Raw genomic sequence first — 25,822 nt, 5'->3', positions numbered from 1 at the left:
GCTAGCATAGGTTTTTCACCGAATGTGACGCATATAGAGTGTTGTCATTTTTCACGTTATTATCACCTGCTTTATTACCCTGTCACTTATTATACCACGCCTCTCTCACATGATTTTACATTTACATTTTTTGCATTTAGCAGACGCTTTTGTCCAAAGCGACGTACAGTACAGTGACAGTATATTGTCTAAGCAATTTAGGATTAAGGGCCTTGCTCAAGGGCCCAACGGTGGCAACCTGGCAGTGGTGGGGCTTGAACCAGCAACCTTTGGATTACTAGTCCAGTACCTTAACCGCTAGGCCACAACCGTCCCTTCTTTTATGCCCTTCTCTGGAGATACCACGCCCCCGTGCCAAATAAGGGACAAATGTCTGAATGGAAATATAGGACCTGAGGGTAAAACAAATCTTAAAAAAAACAAAAGATTTTAAATTGTAAGAAAAATATCTAAATCTGAAAACAAAATTTGCAACTAAAAACACAAGACATCAAATATCAAAGTACACACGGAAGTGTAAAATAAATAATTTATTTAAATTAATTATGAATTATTATTAATAATTGCAGAATTAAATCAAAATAAAAAAAACTTTCCATACATTTATTTTAATTTAAAAACATTGTTGTACTTCTTATTCTTGTTTATTTTTCAATCCTCAAAACACAAGACTCGAGCCCGAGCTCCCAGTGGTGGTGGAACCGCTGCGCCACCTGAGTGCCATGGGAAAAGTTATTTAACTATTAGCCATTGGAATATTTAGCCTAAATACTTTAAAGAAACCCTTTAATACAAGAGAATGTTCACAATGGTTCACTTTTATGATTACAGATACTTTCAGTTTTAGGTTTTCATACTATATCATTTAAATATTTACATTAAAAGGTTTTAAATATGTAGTAAATACGTGCTTGTTTTGTTGTCTTTTTAGCTAAAATCACTTAAGGTAAATGAAAATAACTAAATATTTTGGGAGTTTATTTAATGTTTTTATTCATACTGTTGTTTTTATATACCTGAATATCGTCCCGTATTTTATGTGTAACCATGATTTTTAATATGACAGAGGCCGGCCGTTTGGACAACCCTATCATAAACAAAAAAATCTGATAGTTAAAATGCAGTGTAAGTGCGCACAGTAAGATAAACACAGTGCGTGTGATCAATGGCTTTTTGCGTGGCATCCGAATTAAAAACACTGAATTGCAGAGTCGCATGAAGTCGCTATTGTGTTGTTTGCTCAGCAGCGCTCTAACAGGAACTGACGTTTGTGTCTACGACTACACAAGCAAAATTTCCAGCCGCAGGAAAATGTCCAACTTGAGAGATCGTGCAGATTAAAGGTGGGAGTTTAAAAATATTCACTGATTCTGTTATTGTGATAAAGAAAAGAACCGTTTGTTAATCCTATTTGCTTGGGTTTTGTAAGTTTATAGACCTTGTAAGTGCGTGAACGCTTTCCTTGTGTTTCCACACGGCACGAATCTGGTGTAAAGTTTTGTTTAGAACTTATTTGACGGGGAATTTATTGTTTTTTAGTTTTAATGTTGTATTAAACCATTCATTTAAAACTTCTAATACCTGCAGTTAGTTAGCTTTTTAATGAAAGTGTCATTTAAAAGGTTTACTTTTTTCCTTTATGTTTCAAATGACTAACCAAATAAGTTTATGCTAACAAGCTAGCTAGAGGGGTTTGCCGTTGTGTTTTTATGCTGCATTTTTTGGATTTGTATTTGCATTACTTGCAGTCGCTTTGGTTTAAATGTTATTGGACTAGATTTGACTTGAGGCGTGAAGTGTTATGTCGATATGGTATAACTAACATAATAAAAGTTAATGAAGGTGTCTATAAACACAAGTTAACCCCCTGCTCGTCAACTCACTTGGGGGTCCTCTGAAAAAGTCATTTAAAATCTATTTTCCGTTTGAGTAATGAAACTAGTCCTCTGGTTTAATACATAAGTGCTTTAGTTTATGCTTTAATAAATGTTTGGAAATGTGGGGTGGCTCCTTGGGTACATGGCTGGATTACTGACCTGGCCAGCGCCCAGGGGCCCTTGAGGTCAGGGGGCCCCGGGGGGGCCCTGGCCCAAAACATTTTGCGATGCCTAGCAACATTTATGATACAATATATTTTTATTTCCGAGGGCCCTCCATTTTAAGGATCCTCTGACTATTAGGGACTTTGACCCCAGGGCCTCTTGGGGCCCCTAGCCATGCTTTTGGGGCCCCTAGCCATGCTTTTGGGGGCCCTAGCCAAGCAATTTTGCAATTATTTAAATTTAAGACAAGCAATTTCAAGCAGTTTGAATGCATACACACACTTAACTGAGCTATTTGATGTTCTTTTCATGCCTGACAATATGTCCAACAGTGAGCTCACTTTAAAGGCTAACTCACTCGCTGCAGCATATCCTTCAGATCTGAACATGAGCCTGGCAGATGAATTGATACAATACAAATCATTCATAACAGAACAGGGGCCCAGACTATCCTTAATCCGTCCTTGCTTGGGTAGCACTGTCGCCTCACAGCAATTAAGCCCTTGGTTCGATTCCCAGGTGGAGCAGTCTGGGTCCTTTCTGTGTGGAGTTTGCATGTTCTCCCCATGTCCAGTTTCTGCCCACAGTACAGACATGAAGTTATGTAACTGGAGCTACTAAAATTGCTCTAGGTGTGAGTGTGTGTGTTTGCCCTGGGATGGACTGGCAACTTATCTGAGGTAAATACCTTTTGGCTGGTGAATTGTACCCACTGCAGACCTGAATATAAGAATAAATCTGTGTATTGGAAATGTCTCTATCAGCTTTGTTTATTTAGATTGGGGAATATTTGTTATTCTTCCTTGCAGACTTGTTTGAGGTCAGTCAAATTTAATAGTAAGCAACTGACTGCTTATTTTAAGTCCATCCACATTTTTTCATTTTGTCCTCAGTCCTGACCAATTACCCAGCTTCTAAACACCCACAACATAATGTGGCTTCACTGTATATATGGTGTATTTTTATTTTACTTGAAATGGTTTTATTAATTTTGAAGAGTGTTAACAGGAATCCGTGGAGTGCGTTTTCATCATTCCACAACAACATTCTTCTGTGCTGTTGTATTTGCTGCACCATTAGTATTTTTTAGTGACATTAGAGCAGAGTAGTGTTTCAGAACGTATCAGACCGCTTGACTTTGCACACAGTGTTTTTGCACTGTATTTGGTCAATTTATTCCATTATTTAAGCTCTGTCTTTAAACGGCTGTCTTCTGGTCTATAAACTGGCATGTCCACAGATGTGGGGTTTATGTCTGGCTTTTGACTGGGCCACACAGGGACGTTTGAAGACTTGCCCTGAAGCTATTCCAGTGTTGTTTTGGCTGTATGCTTCAGGTCATTATTGTTAAAAGGTGAACTGTTGTCACAGTCTGCTTGCATCCATTTTTGAGGGTTTTTCTTTAAGCATGCAATAGCATAATCCTACAACCACCTGAGGGTTCAAAGTTGTTCCAATGTTTTTCCATTAAAAAATGAAGACCACTGTTTCTGGGAACACACACTGCTTTTGATATTCCAGTCCTTGTCTTGATCTGTGCTTTGCCACAGTATGATTGCAGACATTTGTGGACAGTTCCTTGGACTTAATGGTTTGTTTTTTTGTTCTGACAACGCTGTGTAAATTGTTTTATAGACCTGTAAAACAATTCCCTTTTGATTTTATTTAGTTTTTTCATTTTTGTCACAGTTTTAGATCTTAGATCTGATTTCATTTAAAGAAAAACTAACATTCAACATCAACTGGACTTAATTAACACGAATGTAATTTATAACAGTGTTCAATTATAGTAGACACACCCACACCTGATAACGGCTTTTTTTTGTTACACATAGCTTAAAACTTGGCTTTTTAGCAATGTAAAGTAAGTTAAAAGTTCAACTAGCAACTCACAAACTCCAGGCCTTGCATGCCTTAGATAAGGTCACTGTTTATGTTCCACTGTTAAAAAAAAGATTTGCCAGAAATCGAACCCATTAGTGAATTGCAATGTGAAGGCCATTGCTAACCAAAATGAAAACAAATCCGTATTTTACATTTGCCAAAATACACTTCAACACTTGAATTAATGCAATTCTGCAAGAAGCCACTCTCCCACAGTGAATGGACACATTGTTGCTACTAAAGCTGCTAAAACCAGTTAAATAAATAGTATAAATAAATAAACCAAATAAATAAATTAGTCATTGGCAAATTGTTCATGATTCTTTTTCTACTTGTCTTAATGTTTGTAAGATTATCTGAAACCATTTAATGTGATTAACTTTCAAAAATAGAGAAAAAAAAAATCAAGAAGTTCAAATACTTTTAATGACAATGTATACACACAGTTTTAAATGTGAGTTAAACACTTTGTTGTGCTAGAGGAGTTTGCAAGTCTCTAAAATGAAGAAGTGTTCATTAGAGGTATGTTAGTGGGAAAGGAACAGGTCTCTGTCTTGTTCACATCTGCGTCAGAGGTTTGGACCAGAGACAGTCACATGTTAGCAGAATCCCAGGCTCTAGAAAAAAAAAATCTGCTTTATGTTCTTACTTCCTGTTGTAGTAACCCAGCACGACATTTTAGCTTCAGTCTTTGGGAGACATTCTTGCAGTTTTTACTTCCATGAATTTAAAAAGGGTTTGATATTAGTCTGGATCAAGTGTTTGTTGTGGGGATACAGTGTAACACATTGTCAACATTCGGCTTCAGCTGTAGCCGTTTCAGTCACAGATAGCAGAGAGGGCAGTATCAAGACCTGCTGGAAGGACTGTATTGTAAAGCTAGCTTGGACATGCCTGGGGATCCCTAGTAAGAGTTTGAATCTTGGATGTGGATAGAAAAGTCTGTCTATTTATTTAGCTGTAATAACTACTTAATAAAGAAAAAATGGGTATGTATTATTATTATAATACATACCCATTTTTATTCATATGCTTATTGTTATTATTGCTATTATGTATATAGTACTATGTACCTAGATATAATTCCATATATGTAAATAGATATAATTATAACTTAGATTCATATTAATCATAGACATATGTTTACTTATATTCTCTGTTTTTTTGCACAATGCTACTATTTGCACTTCTGGTAGATGCTAACTACATTTCGTTGCCTTGTACATGTACTGAGCAATGACAATAAAGTTGAATCCATCTATCCATCCATCCATCCATCCATCCATCCATAGTAATGAATGGTTTGCTACTGACTTTTAGTAAAATCTACATTGTGAATGCTTAACAGGCCGTGCTTGGTGTTTTGATTTATTTTATTTCTGCCACTTTTGTGACATTTTTTTATATAATCAATAAAATGTGTGAATGTTGATATGAAACTCTTCTGTGTGTTATATTTTGTTGGGACGCTATGAGCTTGCTGTTTATCAGTTAAGAGTCAACTAAGGACTGCTGGTTATCATTTTGAGAAAACTGACAAAATTTGCATCCCCAGTGAAAACATAGGTTTAACATTTTGTGTAACACTACAATTTTTTACCTCTTACAAAAAGACTTCAATGTTAGAAAGGATATATAGGGTTGTACATTAAAGCTTAATATTAAAAAGTTTTAATGTTTTGCATAAATAAAAAGAATTTTTAATGTGCCCTTAAAAGTTAAATTATTTCTGAGATTTTGTTCTAAACTTAAAAAAAAAACACAATTCAGAACCATTTTGCTTCTGTTAAAAATTGTAATGTAGCATTATATTTTTTGTTCAGTGTATGTTGAAAATGAAATGAAATAGCATGTTGTTTATGAGGAAACTTGTGCAGCTCATTGTGTAGCAATTGCTTTTTGTCAGTGGATAAATGATTTAACACCATGGTTTCAATGTCCAGACATACTCACCTGACTGGCGTTCTGTGTTAGTGTTTAGGGCCTGATAATTTCCTCAATGCCAAGAACACAAATGGAAGTGCTGAATTAATACAGTGAATTGGATTGCAGACCAGATTTTAAAATTATTCATATATATTTTTTTAAAGTCTTAAATTGTCTTTCACATCCCCACACCTTCTCAAGCTCTTTGTATCTTGGGTATTTTTCATAGTGTGCACATGAAGGACTGACTACAAAGGCTCATGAAGCCAGTAGTGTCCTTTGTGTAGGCATGTATATGACATGTATGTGCAGTACATTTGTGAAGGTATGTGGGTAAGCTGGCTGAAAGCATTTCATGAGAACACTATCAAATGGATAAGCTAGAGTATCTTGCTTATCTCGCTTGGCTGTAACAGTAGCATGAGCTGTTGCTAAAACATTGTCACCTTGTGGGAATGAGTATACACATACCAATTATTACTAAATAGTTTTTTAACTGCAGATTTTATGTGTACTTCTCTGTTTTGGGCCATTCTGCATTTTGAAAGTGTTTGCTTTTGCTCTGTAGCTTTTTGTGTTCAAGTGTTTAGTTTTGTCCCTAATAACTTTAGAAAGCTTTTTATATGCACTATGATTGCTACTTGTTTTATGAAATTTTTTATCAATAATTTTACTCCCCTTCCTCCCCATAAATGTATTTTACATTTTTTGTTTTGATTTATGATTAAAAAAAAAAAAGCATAATGAAAGGCATGTACACTCTAAATTAGCATATGCAATAGAATAAAAACAAAAGTTGTTGATCACTTGTCCCCTTTGCCTACTACTTAAAAGTAATAAACATGCCATGGTTGTTCATTGTTCATTTAGGATGACTTCTGTACTTTGTATGGCTTTGTAACAACTGTATTAACTTGTGCGGTGGAGATAAGTGGTGAACCTTTTGCTAGCGTTTGCAGTGTGGGTTTTTCAGTTGTTTTTTTTTGCTTTATTTATTTATTTATTTATTGCTTTATTTATATATTTAGTCTCCAAAACAATAGATAAGTAAAAAAAAAAACACAAAGGAATTATTTATAAACGGTTTTACAGGTATTTAATTAAATGCACAAAATGTAACGTTTTTTTTTACAAATTAACAACACTCAAAACACATGCCTCAGTAATAAATATTGTGCTTCATTGTATGTGTGGGTTCCATTGACATAGATAATGCCAAGTTCACACTACACGACTTTCCAAGTCGTCAGGTCGCTGTACAGTTCACACTACACAACTGGATCTCTTGTAATCGGGAGTCTTTCAAGTCAGTGTGGCTTTCACACTACACGACTGATTGGCGATAGGGGGTTTCACACTATACAATCTATCACCAACTGGAATCGCAGGCGAACTTCTCTGGTCTCCCAAACTACATTCTGTCATGAAAACAAATGTGAGAACTGACGAGAGGTTTAATTATATCACGTCCAAAAATGCACGTCAACAAGTAGCAAGCGATCAAAGTTTGTGCGGTGATATGCAGTGTAAAATCAAAAGCACCATTAATATTAAGGGAAGAGTCAGAACATATGCTGACGTTAAGACAGTGTGTTTTTTAAGATATCCTATTTTTTTTTTTTTTTTCAGGAGAACCATTTAAACTGCTGAATAAAAGGTGTAACACTTTGCAGTAAGAGAGATTATAAAACAGTCGGTATTTGGAAAACCTTAAACATTTTCACTTTGTCATTACAGGTAATTATATTGTGGAATTGATTTTAAATTGACAATTGCCATTTTTGCCATTTTCCATCTAAGTGACCAAGTTTTCTTGTAACAACATTTTGTTATTGTTTGGGAAATGAAAACCAATTATTGTAGTTGTGAAAGTGGATGATAAAGCAACAATTGTCCCTAATAAATATGTTGTTTGTGTTGTCATGCCATTGGGACTTGCACATCCCCATACCTTGACAGGGCTTAACAGTTGACATTTAACCTTTGAGTTAATAATTTGAATTGGCTTTTTATTTTGACTAGGCAAACACAATGTTCATTAATTCCAAAATCATTAGAAAGATCAACTTATTAAAATCAAAATAGGTTTCTACTTTGTGTCATTCCATCTTAGATTAACTTAAGGGAAGTGAATGCACTGGGAAGTCATTGCCATTTGTGGATTTTTGTATGGCTTGATTTCCCTTCATTGTTATGGCAACAAAGATTAAGATCTTTTGAATTATTTTTAAACACATCTGGTTATATTTGGTAAAAGAAAAGGTTTTCTAATGTGCTAAAGAGGGATAAAAGCTTGGCCCCAAAAGTTGAAGGGACAATGCTTAAGTGAAACTGAGCTAGATTGAGAGATCTGACTGCTGATTTTGAGACTCAGTTTTACCCACTGTGCCAGATTACATAACCCTTCATTATAAGAGTGTTACAGGCCTATTGTTTTTATATACATTCTACAACCGTTATACATAGATTATATAGATGACAGAACTATTAGGCATTAAAATCACTAATTACTTTAGTATGGAGTTAGACTGCATGTTAAACTATGTGCTATGTGAGGCGCCTCTTGTGTGACAAGCTAGCAACCTTCTGACGTCGCTCTTGTGGAGTCTTTGCCTGTTTTTTGTCCAAAAGCTTCCAGTTCATTGAGGTTTTATGGCTTTCATGCTGCAACTGTTTTAATCCTACCAAATGTTTTCTATGGGATTTAAATCTGGAGACTGAGTGGGCCAATTTTAGACATTCCAGAACTAAATCTTTAACCTAGCTTAAGTAGCCTGATTAACTTAGAAGTTTACTTGGGATGCTTGAGTTGCTAGAAAGTTCCTTTTTTATGGTTCAGTTTCACCTCAGAAGGTGTAACATTTTCAATGTGCTTTGATATTCATATGAATCCATGAGGCCAGTCACACGGTAAAGATAGCCAGTTCTTGCAGCAGAAAAACATCCTCACATCACTGGGTGGTGTTTATATAACACATCACAACTGAAATAAATTAAGGGGGGTTGAGTTTAATCATGTTGTAACCCAACTTTAGGTCATACATACTAGCAGTCAGTTTAAAGATCAGCAATATTATGTATGGGTTAAATAACTGTGACGTGACACATCTCTGTTCATTTGCTGTGAGATTTAACAGACAGACTACATTTAAAGCAAAACTTAGCTCTGCAAAAAGTTTAGAGTTTTAAATCTTTTTTTTTTTAAAGGGTTGAATATTTTTGATTGTAGCTGTTGTCTTTTGCTTCTTGGCTTCATCTTGTGGCTGTTTTTCAGCAGCTCGCTTTTTGCATAGATGAGTTTTACTCTACTGCTTGTAGAGTGTGATGTAACGAAACATTACAACTAGTACAAAATAATTTCCCACCATCAGTGTGTAAAAGTTTTGTCCATACTTAGTTCCATGTCCATGTCCTGCCGAGTAGTGTTTTTTCCTAACCCATAAGGCACGTGAATGCTTAAATAAAAAAATTTCATAATTAAGCTCAAACCTTCAGACCCAGCTTAAATTTTGAATTTCATTAAATTTATCAATTGTGTAATTTATTACCAACATGAGTGGAAGTTTGCTATCTGTCATTAAACCATGGTCATTATCCTATTAGAAAATACTTTCACTTGTTATTTTGGCGAAAGATTGTGAACTCATTGGGTTGAAAATAGGTGAATATTGTCTCGTATTAATTATTAGTCTATTTGATGAATTTTTCACTTTTTTAAAACAGAACTCATGCCATGAAGTTAAAATCATGTACAACTATTTATTTTATTGAACATTTTGCTTTTGTATATTTTGTTTATAATGGTCTTTAGGTATGTAACACATTTTATTGAACTGTGTTTTTGTACATATACATGGGTCTAGGGCTGGACGATATGGCTAAAATTTATCTCACGATATAACTCCTAATTTCGGTCGATACGATATAATTCCGATATCGATATGAATAACACAAATGTCAGAAAAACTGCTAAAAACACCAAAATTGGATGGCTGTACCTGCAAACCTCTTTTCTGGTTTCTGGCAAGAAATACAAGCTGAATACACCACTGAATTAGTCCTTCATCTCTTATCAGCTATTTCATCTGCTTCTTTTTCAACTGTGGACAGTGGCAAAGCCAGACAATTTCCATAGGGGTGGCCAGACTGAGACCATTGCTCACACAGGGGTGGCACAGAAACTGTCTGATACCTTATTTTTGTATGTGGCTAGTAGCTGTTGATCTAGTAGTGTTTTGGTCACTCACTCGTTTACCTATACAGGCAGTGAGTACCATGTAGAATTACATCAACCCTAGCATAATAAGCTTTTTATTTTTTCTAGTTTTCCCTGTGAAAAACTAAAATATAGCCTATAACCATAACAGAATTTCAAAGATATTCCTTTGCATTACTTGATCATTTGACTGCAAACTTGTGTGTACTGATGAGACTCATCTGAACCCCAGAACATGCTAGTGTGAATGCATGGAAAACAAATTTAAATTTTCTTTCAAGAATATGATACATTCTGACCAACACTATTAAGCCAAATCAGCATTGAAAATTGACTTTACTTTTAACAGCCTTCTACAATGCTGGGGCTTCTTAAAACTGAATATTCTTTTTTCAATAGAAGTGTTATTTAGATGCTATTAAATTGTTTTTGAAAAAAAAAAAACGCCCAATTAAGAGGAAAACAGCCCAATCTGGCAACAGTGGAACGCGAATATCCCGTTGGTGCCTTTATTCGTAGCGCGCCTCAACTAATAAGAAGTAATATTAATAACTGGTATTAGTACTCAGTACTAGTACTTTTTCTGTAATTGTGTTGGTGGTTGACATTTATGTTGAGTGTGTAACTGCACTGTTTTGATAGAGAACTACTCGCTTGAGGTGCGCTGTTGAATTGCGTCCCTGTGGGAACCTGCGTACAGAAATACTTCCGCAAAAAAGTAACACGGGCAAAGCGCACTGACGTAATGCATATCGATCGAATTTGTTTAAAAATCATATCACCGTTATTGAAACATTTTCTATCGCGATATATATCGATATCGAATTATTGTCCAGCACTACATGGGTCTAGCATTCTTTTACTATTTTAGTATATACTGCATTATTATTATATTGGTGTGTGTCTCTGTCTGTATGTCTCGCTTTGTATGTGTGTGAAGTCAAGTCAAATTTATTTGTATTGCACTTTTTACAATGGACATTGTCTCATAGCAACTTTACAGATTCCAGGACCAAAAACCCCTGATGAGTAAGCTAGGGCAACAGTGGCAAGGGAAACCCCCCTTAATAAGAGGAAATCTTGTAAGGAACCAAACTCATCAGAACCCATCCTACTTGGGTGGCCTAGAGTTAGTTTTTGAGTTAATTAGAGTTGGATTAAATAGATATGTATAACTAAAATAATTTCTAACAAAAGTTATAGCAAGTGAAAAGCAAAAAAAATTATTTAGAATTCATCATCCTTTAGTTCAGTCTGTAGTAGAATACAGTCTGTACTGGACATTTTGAGTGTAGTCACTGCAGATTCCAATCACATCCAGTAGTCCTGTATGAACTACATTGTTGGTCTGGTAGCTTTAAACCTACATACTTCAGCCTTAACATTTACATTTTACATTTTCAGCATTTAGCAGACGCTCTTATCCAGAGCGACTTACAGAAGTGCTTCTATAGTGAACATTTCATTTCTCAAGTTTAGGTAAACAACAGTCGAAGACCACAAATCTGCTAAAACCTGTTAGAACCAAAGTGGCTTTTTTTTTTTAATGGAAAAGATTGTTAGTAAATAAGTACAAGTCAGCCTAAGTGTTTAGTAAAAAGGTGGGTTTTTAATCGTTTTTTAAAGACAGCAAGAGACTCAGATGTTCGGACAGACAGAGGAAGTTCGTTCCACCATTTGGGCGCTAGAACAGAGAAGAGCCTTGATGCTTGTCTTCCTCTAGTCCTGGATGGAGGCTCAAGTCGAGCGAGACTAGAGGCTCGGAGGTTGCGTGGTACAGAGCGGTGTTTGATTAGACCCCGAAGGTAGCTTGGGGCTGGTCCATTTTTGGCTTTGTAGGCGAGCGTCAGTGTTTTAAACTGAATGCGTGCAGCTACAGGAAGCCAGTGACGAGAACGCAGCAGTGGGGTGATGTGGCAGTGTTTGGGTTGGTTAAAAACCAGACAGGCAGCTGCATTTTGAATGAGCTGTAAGGGTTTAATCGTGGACATGGGAGCTCCAGCCAGAAGGGAGTTGCAGTAGTCCAACCGTGAGATTACAAGTGATTGCACCAGAATCTGGGTAAGTCTAATGATTCACGTCAGAGTCATCTCTGGGTAAAAACACAGATGATGTGGATGAAGTTTAATACAAGCAAAATCATTAATAATACAATGTCAGCGGTGCAGATTATAGCATGACACCTCAGCAACCCTAGTTATTACATCCTAACTAACAGAGGGAACTTTCCTGGTTTGCAAAGACTAATTAAATGCCTGGGAAATAAGTATATGCTTAATCAGGTCTTGAAGGTTGAGACTGAGTTTGAATCATGAACAGAGAGCAGGGAGATTATTTCCTGTTGTGGGTCCATTTATGAGAACACTCCTAGAAGAACTGTAAGAACTGTAAGAAGCCTTTGTGAACAACGTTTGTAAGCAAAAAGTATATTTCTTATTTTAAAGATATTACGCAAATAAAAGAAAGCAACTGTGGTAATATTATAGATAGATAGTTAAAATGAGGGCATTAATTACATCATTTTTAATTAATTGCTTTTTAAAAATAATTATAAATGGATTATTAGAGGTAATTGTTAGCTGCAGCCCTACCTCATATTTCTATTCAAGGTAAATAGAAATTCATGGATGACCATTTAAGTTTGGTTACTAATCATTTAGCTGAACTTAAACATAAAATATAAATGGGAATGTACATTTGTTAATTTGTTTGAATATACATGTTAATGTTGCTTGAAGGGTGTGCCAACAACTTAAGATGTTTGAGAGCATTTATTTGCTTCATCATGTACAATCCCATGTACATTAAATATCCCACCAGAACATTTCAGCAGAACTTGTCTATGTTGTCTGGAATCTAGAGCAGTGGAGACGTGTTCTCTAGAGTGACAAATCACGCTTCTCCGTCTGGCAATCCGATGAACGAGTCTGGGTTTGGCGCTTGTCAGGAGAACGGTACTTGTCTGACTGCATTCTGGCAAGTGTATAATTTGGTGGAGGGGGGATTATGGTGTGGGGTTGTTTTTTAGGAGTTGGACTCAGCTCTTTAGTCCCAGTGAAATTAACTCTTAATGGTTTAGCATACCAATTTCATGCTCCCAACTTTTTGGGGACAGTTTGGGGATGGCCCCTTCCTGTTCCAACATCACTGCACCAGTGCACAAAGCAAGGTCCATAAAGACATGGATGAGCGAGTTTGGTGTGGAAGAACTTGACTGGCCTGCACAGAGTCCTGACCTCAACCCGATAGAACACCTTTGGGATGAATTAGAGTGAAGACTGCGAGCCAGGCCTTCTCGTCCAACATCAGTGTCTGACCTCACAAATGCGCTTTTGGAAGAATGGTCAAAAATTCCCATAAACACACTCCTAAACCTTGTGGAAAGCCTTCCCAGAAGAGTTAAAGCTGTTATAGCTGCAAAGGGTGGGCTGACAACATATTAAACCCTATGGATTAAGAATGGGATGTCACTCAAGTTCATATGTGTGTGAAGGCGGACGAGTGAATACTTTTGGCAAAATAGTGTAGCTGTGCCTTCTAGCCATTGGGACAGTGAGACTGATAAAAGGATTGAGGGATGGATCAATGTCAAACATGTTAAATACAGAAATATTCCTGAAAAAAAATCCTATATAGCAGGGTTTTTCAACTTTTTTCCCCCAAAAGACCCACATCCATGATGTCCATGATTTTTATGCAACCCAGGCAACACAAACAATGCATCTTACTCTGTTTGCGTATAATCTGGTTGACAAGATGTAACATAAAGCCTCCACAATGGGGTGTTTAGTTTAAAAGTTTATTTAATTATTATTATTTTTCTCTGCGACACTCAGGGTTCTGCTCTAGAGCACAATCACACTCACTATGCTAAAGTATACAGCCAAAACAGCATTGCAGTAGCTTCTGAATGACTTTGAATGACCTAGCCAAAGCCCAGAGTTGAATCATATCAAACAAACTGAAGATGGCCATTTTCAGATGTTTATTGTCCAGTTACATTTTCAGGAAAACTAGAAACATTTTTACTTTGTCATGACCGGTGAGCAAACAGTTTAAAGAGCAGGAAGTAAGAAATTGCTGCTTGTTTGAATGTAGGGTTAGTTTAACTACAGCTTGTGGATACAGGTGTCCTCCAGTTTCACCCTAGTGCAGGGGTCATCAAACTACGGCCCGATGCTTTCATTTAACCGGCCCCTTTAACTACAGCAGCAGTACACGTTGTCTGGCCTTTGTTCATCTTCGAATTTGCAGTATTGTAGCGTAAACAAAATAACAGTGAAAACAAAAATTAGCCACCCGGAGTCTCCATAGACTATACGGCAGCGCTCCAACCGATGGCGCTCCAAGTATGGTGGGTTCTGCGCACTGATGGTCTGTAACGCGTTACATTTTTCAGTAACGAGTAATCTAACGCGTTACTATTTCCAATCCAGTAATCAGATTAAAGTTACTTATCCAAGTTACTGTGCGTTACTATTTTTGTCATTTTCCTTAGTGAAAAGATATTTTTGCTTTCTTCTTGGCAGGGGCGGAGCCAGGGGGTGGCCAGTGGTTGCCATGGCCACCATAAAGTAATCTTCGGCCACCCCCCTGGCCCCCCCACCACCGCTTTGCCGGCAATTTTTTTGCGGAAGCATTTCTGCACGCAGGAGCAGCGCACCTCAGATGAGTAGTTCTTCACCAAAACAGTGCAGTAATACACTCAACATAAATGTCAACCACCAACACAGTTACAGAAGTAGTACTATTTAGTAGTATTCGTGGCGCGCTACGAGTTAAAGCACCAGCTTCTCTTCGCATTCCAGTGTTGCCAGATTGGGCGGCTTTTGTTGAAAAACAATTTAATAGCAGGTAAATAACACTTCTATTTAAAATAAAATCTTCCGTTTTAAGAAGCTCCAGCATTGTAGAAGGCTATTAAAAGTAAAGTCAATTTTCAATGCTGATTTAGCGTAAGTGTTGGTCAGTCTATCATATTCTTGAATTTTGGCTCGTCAGCCAAAAGCAGGCTCACAGTTCACACTGATTTTTGGAGAAACACTGTATGAGGTAGAAGAATGGAAATGCTTAAAATAAATAACAGGTCTGCATTACCATTATGAACTACAATTATAAATAGCATAGACAATCCATTACAAATGGTAAATAGTGTTTTTTTTTTGTGTGTTTACTTTTTCACCTGCGGTCTGAAGAACAGTGATCTGGCCCTTTGGTTAAAAAGTTTGAGGACCCCTGCCCTAGTGCATGTAGAAGGTTACAAAGCCTACTTTTTGGGGAGACATTGAACTGTATTTATCATTATAAATGTTTCGACTAGTTTACCTCATGTTTATTATTATTCAATTATTATTAACTATTATTCATACTATGTCATATGATTGTGGTTCTAGCATTAAAACTTGATTTGTAAGAATTGTTTCTGACATGCAGTTTATTGATGTTTATTGTTGTTTGATTTTAGGTCCTGCGGTCAGAACTCATTTTTATTACTGTTGACTCCCCCTCATGTTTATGGCAAGGCAAAGCTGACATCATGGCCCAGATATCCAGTGGCAATGGGTATAAGCAAGAAAGGCCAGCCTCTCCGGGAGTGGTTCGGCCAAAGGCTCCAGTGGGTAGGGAGGAGGCTTTGCGTATGGAGGTCGAGGCTATGGCAAAACTGCAACGTGAAAAAAGAAACACACTTCCTGCCTCCACTACAAAAGCTCAGGCCTGTGTATTAGCATCTGGGACCACAATTAGTCGGCCAGAAAAAGATCTTATTGTCTTCCCTGAATCAGAGACCAAGAACGAGGCAGAAAAAAACACATTTGCTGACATTGATGTAGAAAAGTTGACACACAAGGAGCTGGAGAACCTGCTTTTGGACAATAACTTTGGCAAGACCAAAAGTAACAGACCCTTGTCTGTAATAGGCTCCAACCTTAGTGCGTCCTACCCTGGTAGCCAAGCATTTAATCCATCTCCTTTTCACTGGAGCACTGCACACTCCACTTCAAATTCCACTCTAACTACTCCAGCACAGCCACAGGCACCTGTATTTCCTTCAACATCTTTTACCAAACCTCCCTGCTCATTCCCAAATGGATTTACCCCAGTGATGCCACCATTCATCCACCACCCTGCTCAGCAGAGCCCCTTCCTCCCTTTCACGCCAATCCAGCCCGCTGGTCCTCTGGTCTTCCAGCAGCCTGTTGTCTCTCCAGAAATGGCTAAGCTCTTTGACAAGATTGCTAGCACCTCAGAGTACTTAAGGAACGGCAGGTCTTCCAGCCTGGATGCAGAAACTGTCAGTGTCAGGTCTTTGGTGCCTGTGCCTCAGCTTGCTGATCCCCTCAGCGTGGAAAGCTTTGATTGGTTGGATCTGGACCCTCTCAATAAGTGTCAAGGAAAGCTGGAAGAGGTGTCAGGTTCAATAGGTGGAGGTGAAACAGTGAAGTCTGTGCCTGAAGGAGATCCGTGGGATGCAGTGTTGCGAGAAGAGACAGAGGTTCCTGGGAGCAGCAGTTCTTCAGGAAACAGCAAGTGCACTATGACTAGGAGGGCATCTTTTGAACTAACAGTGTCCAAGAGCCACTCTTCTAAAAGTTCAGCAACATCCACCCAACACAGCCAGAGTAAACAGGTGAGAACCACTCTAACTGCTGAATTAATAGCATTCTTTGTAGCATTCTTTAGGTGTTTATTATAGGTCCTTGATATTTTCAGGGATTCAGATTTAAGTAATTACAGAACTACCATTTACATTACATTAGTTGAGCAGATTCTGATGGTTGCAGGTACAAGCCAGTACCATTAAATAATATTCATATTGTTCTTAATGTTTGTCAATGCAGGAAAGAAGTGATTTGAAAATTGTAATTTTAGTAGGCGAGTGCATAGGCTGAATTTTGTTTACATCAGGACTTCACTGACATTATATTGCAAATCTTGTGTTGTTACTGGTTTGAGTGTTTCAGGTGCAGCAGTCTTGGGGTTTTAAATTATTTCAATGTCATTGCTTGGAAGTTAGTAAGTAGTTCTCTAACTAAAAAAAAAGTCGAAAACATCCTGTGATCAGAAACTATTCACTAATAAAAAGCTAGAAGAGGATGTTCTCTGTTTTAAAATTCACTTTTTTTTTTTGCAATTTTAAAGGGTTATTTATTTTAAAAATGTTATTTAGCCTGAAAATGTGCATTTTTAGACATAAAATATGGTAAAATTATTATTTATGTTTATTTACAAATTTATGTTTGCATTCTTATAACTTTTCACTATGATGATGTAAATTGTAAATATTAATTTCTATTTTGAGGTTTACAAATTTAGCCCTACCACTCTGAAAGCTGTGAGTTTAAGCCCAAGACCTACTCAGAAAACTGTATTCATGAATTGTTCACCATCAGACTAGATTACTGTAATGGCCTCTTTATTAATCATCAACAAAGGTCATGGCATGTACAGGAAATTTAGAACCCACTGCTAGGGCTGTCGCGGTGAAAGAATTTCCCCTTGCGGTATTCAGCGTGGCTCAACACCGCGGTATGCGGTAATATCGCCAATTTATTTTAATTTTTTTTTAATTACTTAATTTATCTGGATTTTAGAGCTACATAAACCAGCTTTATTGTTAGGCTACGATTCAGTATATTATTGCTTTATAATGACAAAGATGAGACAGCATTAAGACAAATCAAATGTGTGTTTATTGTTAAATACAGAACAGAGCTAAGATGTGCGTCTTTTCTCTATTAAAAAAGGTTTAAATTTAGCTTCTAGCATAGGCTAGATATACACTGTGAAACGAAAAAAAGTGTTTAGGCTAAATATTTTAAATGCACATCTAATCAAAATATGATAAAAAAAAAAAATAGAATAAAGAATAAAGTCTGTAAGACCTTAAACCTTAAATCATGTGCGCTAGAAAAACCAACATGTTCACCTGATGTGGTTCCAGAGAGGATCTGAGTGGGGTAGCGATGTTCCCGGCTGCACTAAAACTCTCTCTGATGGTGCTCGCTGCACTAATACACACGTACTGTACCTGCATGCGACTTTAGAGAGCAGAGGAAATCTAGCCTGGTTGTCGCGCCACTGTTAACTATCTATTTAGTAGGTACAGTGGGGCCAAAAAGTATTTAGTCAGCCACTGATTGTGCAAGTTCTCCTACTTAGAAAGATGAGAGAGGTCTGTAATTTTCATCATAGGTACACTTCAGCTATGAGAGACAAAATGAGAAAAAAAAAATCCAGGAAATCACATTGTAGGATTTTTTAAGAATGTATTTGTAAATTATGGTGGAAAATAAGTATTTGGTCAGTTACAAAAGTTCAACTCAATACTTTGTAACATAACCTTTGTTGGCAATGACAGAGGTCAAACGTTTCCTGTAAGTCTTCACCAGGTTTGCACACACTGTAGCTGGTATTTTGGCCCATTCCTCCATGCAGATCTCCTCTAGAGCAGTGATGTTTTGAGGCTGTCGCTGAGCAACACGGACTCCACAAATTTTCTATGGGGTTGAGGTCTGGAGACTGGCTAGGCCACTCCAGGACCTTGAAATGCTTTTTACGGAGCCACTCCTTCGTTGCCCGAGCGGTGTGTTTGGGATCATTGTCATGCTGGAAGACCCAGCCATGTTCCATCTTCAATGCTCTCACTGATGGAAGGAGGTTTTGGCTTAAAATCTCACGATACATGGCCCCGTTCATTCTTCCCTTAACACGGATCAGTCGTCCTGTTCCCTTTGCAGAAAAACAACCCCAAAGCATGATGTTTCCACCCCCATGCTTCACAGTAGGTATGGTGTTTACTCAGCATTCTTCTTCCTCCAAACACGACGAGTTGAGTTTTTACCAAAAAGTTCCATTTTGGTTTCATCTGACCACATGATATTCTCCCAATCCTCTTCTGGATCATCCATATGCTCTCTGGCAAACATCAGACGGGCCTGGACATGTACTGGCTTAAGCAGGGGGACACGCCTGGCACTGCAGGATTTGAGTCCCTCTCGGCGTAGTGTGTATACTGATGGTAGCTTTTGTTACTTTGGTCCCAGCTCTCTGCAGGTCATTCATCAGGTCCTTCCGTGTAGTTCTGGGATTTTTGCTCACCGTTCTCATGATCATTTTGACCCCACGGGATGAGATCTTGACCCCAAGTGAGATTATCAATGGTCTTGTATGTCTTCCATTTTCTTACAATTGTTCCCACAGTTGATTTATTCACACCAACCTGCTTGCCTATTGTAGATTCACTCTTCCCAGCCTGGTGCAGGTCTACAATTTTCTTCCTGGTGTCCTTCGACAGCTCTTTGGTCTTGGCCATGGTTGAGTTTGGAGTCTGACTGTTTGAGGCTGTGGACAGGAGTCTTTTATACAGATAACGAGGTCAAACGGGTGCCATTAATACAGGTAACGAGTGGAGGACAGAAGAGCTTCTTAAAGAATAAGTTACAGGTCTGTGAGAGCCAGAAATCTTGCTTGTTTGTTATTGACCAAATACTTATTTTCCACCATAATTTACGAATAAATTCTTTAAAAATCCTACAATGTGATTTCCTGGATTTTTTTTCCTCATTTTGTCTCTCATAGTTGAAGTGTACCTATGATGAAAATTACAGACCTCTCTCATCTTTCTAAGTAGGAGAACCTGCACAATCAGTGGCTGACTAAATACTTTTTGGCACCACTGTATAATTAACATAACAATATATACTACATTTCAAGTTATTTATTTGTTTCAATACATTTTTATTCAACGAAAAAATACATTTAAATCATTCCATCAAGCCAGCAAGAGAATATTTGCAGGCTGCAATGCCATATTAACCGTCATTAAGTGTTTTAGTTCGCCAAGGCTTTTTTTAAGGTTTGAATATAGTCTAAATTACAAATATTTTATTGAGTGTGAACTCAATTTGATCATTAAACTTGCCTATAATTAATTTTGCTATTTTTTCCATTTTATAACACAAACTCTGACACTCAGCAGCAACGGATGCGAACAGGTTGCGGGAAAATTACGCTCTTAGCTGATTTTCATTATGAACTTATTTAACATTTATTATGCCCGAATGTAAGCGTAAAACAAGATGGACTTTGCAACAAAAAAAAAAGAAAAGAAGAAAAAACGTGAACATCGTGGTGTTGCGGTTGCTTGGCATGCCCTGTGGTTGGCTGATCTATACCGCGGTATTTCAAAATTGCGGTTAGCGCGACAGCCCTACCCACTGCCAAAATATTAACCAGGATAAAACATCATTCCTGTTCTTAGGTCGATACTATGGATTTCTGTCAACTACAAGATCATTTTCAGAGCTGGACTACTGATTTACAAGCCACTACATTTATGAGCATCTATGTTTAGTGTGTATAAAATTTTGGAGGGAGCATGTGGTGATCTGGCTTTCTTTGATCAGATCAAGGGTTTGCAAGTGGCAGCTGACTTTCAATATAAAACATGAATCTGTGATTTGGTAATTCTCTTGAACCTTATTTAACTAAAGAACACAAGTAAGAGATTTGCAATATTTTTAATGACCAACTTACTATTTTTTTTTTCAATAATAAATTTGGAATTTGATGTTTGCAAAGTTTGCCATAAATGTAGCATGTTTACCATTTTAGCATCACCTTTTTCTATTAATTGTACTTTTTTAATTGTTTTCAAACTGAGGATAACAAGGGTCACATATTTAACAGTGGTTTTTTGCCTTGCCCTACACGAACAGAGATTTTTAGTGCCAGAACATTAAGAAAACAGGACATGCAATAAAGATGAAGTAGCTCACAAACCCTGCATTCAACTTTTTGCCACTTGTGGCCAATTGCTCGTTGCCCTGCAATCACGCTGGCAACACCATTATTGCCTGTGGCCGTTTGGTTGCCATGATTTAACTGTTGCCAAGGGAAAAAAGCAAATGCCATGACAGGACAGCAAACTTTATTGGCTAGTATCTACAGAACATATACAAAAAAATCAGTTTTTACTGCAAATCCCACTAAAAAAATTTTTCAGTCAAGCAGTAGAAAGTATGAGATCATCAACATTTTAGTCATTACAGTACTGTTGATGAAGCCAGACTTGAAGGAGTTAATACAGGTTATTTCTGTTAAGGAAATCTTAGCTGTGAGACAACAAGTCTTTCCATCACTAGCTAAGAAAAGGAGGTTGGAGATGAGTCTGTGGTATAAAATTTTAAGAGAAGTCGGGACAGAACCTGAGGAGAAACACTTATTAATCAAATGAGCTATAGAAGAAGAAATAGCTTAAATAGGATTTAAGAAGATCAGTAGGAGCAGGATCAAGTGTGGAGGAAAAAGTAAGGCAACTTTGAAATGATCTCTTTTATAATTGAATCAACAATATTGAATAGACAAATTGTTAACATTCTGAAATTAACTTGGGATACAGATTTCGCTATAATGGGAAAACCTCATAGATGTTGTTTTATCCATAAAGAAATCTTGAAAAGTTGAACAGGGGAATTTTTTGGGCCTAGAGGTGCCACCATGTATAATAGTGGAATAGTAGACAGATTGGGCAGTGTTGTACATGCAGATGTGCTCCACGAAAAGTAAATTATGAAATGTAAGTCCTTTTTTTGTACAGGCACTAAAGATGCCTTCCATTTGCTTTCACAGCTCTGATCTCAGGAGTGAACCAAGGGAGGTACGAGAAGCAGGGACCAGTTTAGTGTTGAGAGGAGCATGAATGTTTTATATGTTAGAAATAGTGTCATTGTAAAGTGAAACCATGATGTCAGAGGAGGAGAGTTCATTAAAGTTTGAAATAGATGAAGTCTGAAGAAAGCTGGAGAGCAGCTGAAGATCAACAGAATTTAAATGACAGAAAGACATAGTTTTCTCAAGAGGTTTAACAGTACGGGTCTTAAAATAACATTCAATATGTTTAAGGTCAGTAAAACCAACAAATGAACTAGTAATAGACACATTCTTGAAACAAGGGGAGTAGAGCAGTATATCTAGTATATGATCATGATTATGAGTAGGGAAATCAACATGCTGAGTAAAACTGAAACATTTAAGGACTGTTAAACAAGCTCAGTAGAAAGTGAGCAGCTGCTGCCAACTGCTGAACATTAAAGTCACCCAATAACATAACAGCAGAGCAGGTATAAGAGGTCCTTGTAGGCAGTTTATTCAGATTAGACAGAAAACGGGAAGCAGATTTGGGAAGATGATAAATTACCAACAAAAGCAATGGAGTGGCACAGAAAGCTTTAAAAGCCAAGTATTTGCAAGAAGTAACATCAGACCACTTTGATCTTTAAACTGCTATGAAACATCAACAGCTAAACATCCACCTCTACCTGTAAGACATGGCTTACATAAATATGTACAACCATGAGCAAGGACAAGTTTAAGTGTAGGTTATCCCCGGGCTGTTGCCAGGTTTCATTTAGCAAAAGCGTTTCCAGATTTTTGTGAATAATCATTTGTTAGTGATGCCTATTGTTATTTGTAAGAGAGTGAGTGTTCAGAAGTTCTGTTTAGCAGGATTCAGGGCTGAAGTTTTGGAGGAAGTAGAAGCATGGGTATCCAGTTTGCAGAATGACTGAAGAAAACCATAGTTTATTACTTTAGCAGTTGTCCTGATCCCAGGAGCTCAATTATGTGTCCAGATAACGGGGATACAGTCCTCAGAGGCATAGTAAGCGAAAGGACAGTGTATTTTGGGCATGTGTATCTTTTTAATTCATTTGCCAAATATTTGATCTTCATCAAAGGAAACAATTCCACACAGTCCAAAAAACAAGATGAAAAGTACATGTAATTTAAGGTTATTTACAGTAGTGTACTCAATTTCTATTTTTTTGTGTAATAAAAGAAATATTAGTGACAGAACTACCTGAGTGTAAAAAAAAGTATGTTTTAATGCATTTTCCTAATATAATTATTTGTTATTATCTATATTACAACCCTAAATCAGAAAAAAGTTTGGGAAAAAAAAAATGTTTCTCACATTTACTTTGACTTTTATTTCATTGCAGACAGTATGATCAAAGACTTTTCATGTGTTTTGTGGTGAACTTTATATTTTTTGTTAATTGAAATAATTCCTGTATTTTAGGTCTGCAAGTTGGGACTGTGGCAATTTAGGACTAGTAATGAGGTGAAAAAATTTTGTTGTCATCAGGTGATTGTAATCATTAATTAAAATGAAAGCAGTATCCACGAAGGGCTGAGTTTTTGAGGAGCAACGATGGGCAGAGGATCTCCAGTTTTTCAACAAATGCATAAGAAAATTATTGAAATATTTAAAAACAGTGTCAAATAGATTAGAATGAATTTGCATATTTCTCCCTCTACAGTGCATAATATTATTGAACAATACAAGGAATCTGGAAAAATTTCAGTATGTAAAGGACAAGGGCACAAGCTTAAGCTGAACGCCTGTTATCTCTGATCCCTCAGACGGCACTGCATCAAGAACTGTCATTCATCAATAGCTGATATAACCACATGAGAAAGGGAGTATTTTGGCAAACCTTTGTTAAGCATTACAATATGGAGTTACTTTCACAAAGTCCACTACGCAAAAAGAAGCCTTATGTTTAGAGATGGGGCGATCGATCGACTTTAAATCGATATCGGCCGATTTTCAATCAAAATATGCTATCGACGATCGGACGATATTTCCCAAATGTAGCCGATCCGATCACTTGATATATAAAGATCATGTTAAGCTTAACAGCTCAGTGAATTGATCCAGACTTTGCGCTACAAAACACGAACCATCACATCACCATTCATCAACCATCATACAGAAACCATCATGAAAGCTCTTCACGACCTAAAATAACAGAATTAACGTTGTGCATCATACATACGATGCAATTTTGCTGACTGAAATATTTACTTTAAAAAGATAATACAACCCGGTCACATCTGAGCCGATTCTATCAGCACATTATTCATTGCTTTTGATGTAAATGAGAACAGAAACGTTACAGAGCCAATCAGAGGCAAAAGTTTATTCATTACCAAATTCGTTAGTTCAGGATCATCTGCTAAACTTTTAGGGTAATCAGAACTTTTAGCTCCACAGACGGAACGAGTCTGACTCGGTGACCGCTCTGTGGTAATAGCGGTTTAATTAAGCTTTTTAATGAAGCTTTTTAATGTAAGAAAGTCACACAAAATGTTCTGTAGTAGCTGGTGTTTATTTAAAACCACAGCATTTATTAATAACAGTAAAAACGGAGAGAGAAACTTACGCGTCACATTCGACTCCTGAATCAGAATCATTTAAAGCGACACTGTGAACAAAGCGTTTTTTTAAAGAAACACACACACGCTGTTGCTTTCGGTTTATCTTCACTGTGAGGCTCTTTTTAAGTTTTTTTCAGACTAAACTGGATAACATTAAACCTGTGTGTGTGTGTGGTCAGTTAGACTAATAAGATATGTCTCCTGTGGGTGAAAAAAAATAATTGTTTGGTTACTTTATTATTTACTGCTGATTTTGCGCTAAAAATTGCATGTCATAACCCCCCCCTCCCCCCCACCCCGATCGAAATCGACTATCGGCCGATTGCCCTGAAAGGAGATCGGAGATCGCAATCGATGCCAAAAAACCCGATCGGTCCATCTCTACTTATGTTAACCATGTCCAGTAGCAGCATCAAGTCATCTGGGATGTTCCTCCACATAGTGGAAATTAGGGCTGGGTATCGCCACCAATTTCCTGGATCGATTCGATTCCGATTCACCAGGTCCCGATTCGATTCGATCTTCGATTTTCGATTTTCGATTCGATTTTCGATCCAATTTCGATTCAACACTTTTAGGCATATTTGAGTTACATTAACAGGTTTTGTTTACATATGTACAGATGTTCAGAGAACGAATGTGATAATTGTACAAAGAACACTCATTATTAAAAATATTTGTGTATTTTGTTTACATAAATAATTAATCCAAAACAGAAAACAGTAACATTCAACAGCCAGGTGTATGTTTACATTACATTTACAATGTTGTAGCATGTCAGACAAATGAAATAATAATAAAAAATGAATGTTACTGTTTTCTTCCATTTGTCTGACATGCTACAACATTGTAAATGTAATGTAAACATACACCTGGCTGTTGTACAGCTTATGCCAAGTTTACACTACACGACACTCTGATTAACACGTGGTCACTGTAATGTTCACACTACACGACTGATCGGCGATGGGGAGTTTTACACTACACCATCCATCACCAGGGGGAATCACAGGCGAGCTTCTCTGGTCTCCAAAACTACGTTTTGTCACGAAAACACACGTGAGAAGTGATGAAAGGTTTAATGATACCACGTCCAAACATGCACATCAACAAGTAGCGAGCAATCAAAGTTTGTGCGCTGATGAAATAAATGAATCTGAGTGGATTTGGCAACACGAGCAGCATGGATCGTTCTGTAGTGAGTTGGAGGTTAATAAATATTTTGTTTTGTAGAGAACGATCTCGCGTGTGCTGATGTATTCTGATAGAAACTATATTGCGCTCCACCACCTGTTTCCAACCTCTCCCCTGTGTTTCCCCTCGCTGTTTCTCACATTGATTGAGAGCCGAGTTTTGATCGCAGAGCGAACACCGAGTTCCTCCCGAATCCAGAGCCGAGCGAAAATCAGTGCAAAAAGTTGTGTAGTGGTCATAACTTGAGCTTCTGCCATGCTAAACTGATGTGCAGGTCAGATCTCGTTGCATGAAAAAACAGTGGCTGGTCACGCGAAATTAAAGGGGGTAACAATAG

General features: G+C 37.3%; 1 protein-coding gene across 1 annotated transcript in view; it reads left to right on the top strand.

Annotated features, from left to right (window-relative positions):
- The first annotated feature begins 1,226 nt into the window (after nt 1-1,226).
- pik3c2a (phosphatidylinositol-4-phosphate 3-kinase, catalytic subunit type 2 alpha) overlaps nt 1,227-25,822 on the top strand; it is a 68,024-nt gene continuing 43,428 nt past the window's right edge. The window contains exons 1-2 of the mRNA XM_063005316.1: nt 1,227-1,343; nt 15,533-16,696. Coding sequence (XP_062861386.1) covers nt 15,605-16,696 — 1,092 coding nt within the window. The 5' untranslated portion in view covers nt 1,227-1,343; nt 15,533-15,604. The remainder of the gene's footprint in view (nt 1,344-15,532; nt 16,697-25,822) is intronic.

This window comes from Trichomycterus rosablanca, chromosome 11 (assembly GCF_030014385.1).
Source record: "Trichomycterus rosablanca isolate fTriRos1 chromosome 11, fTriRos1.hap1, whole genome shotgun sequence".
Lineage (NCBI taxonomy): Eukaryota > Metazoa > Chordata > Actinopteri > Siluriformes > Trichomycteridae > Trichomycterus > Trichomycterus rosablanca.
This window is presented reverse-complemented; position numbering and strand designations above follow the sequence as displayed.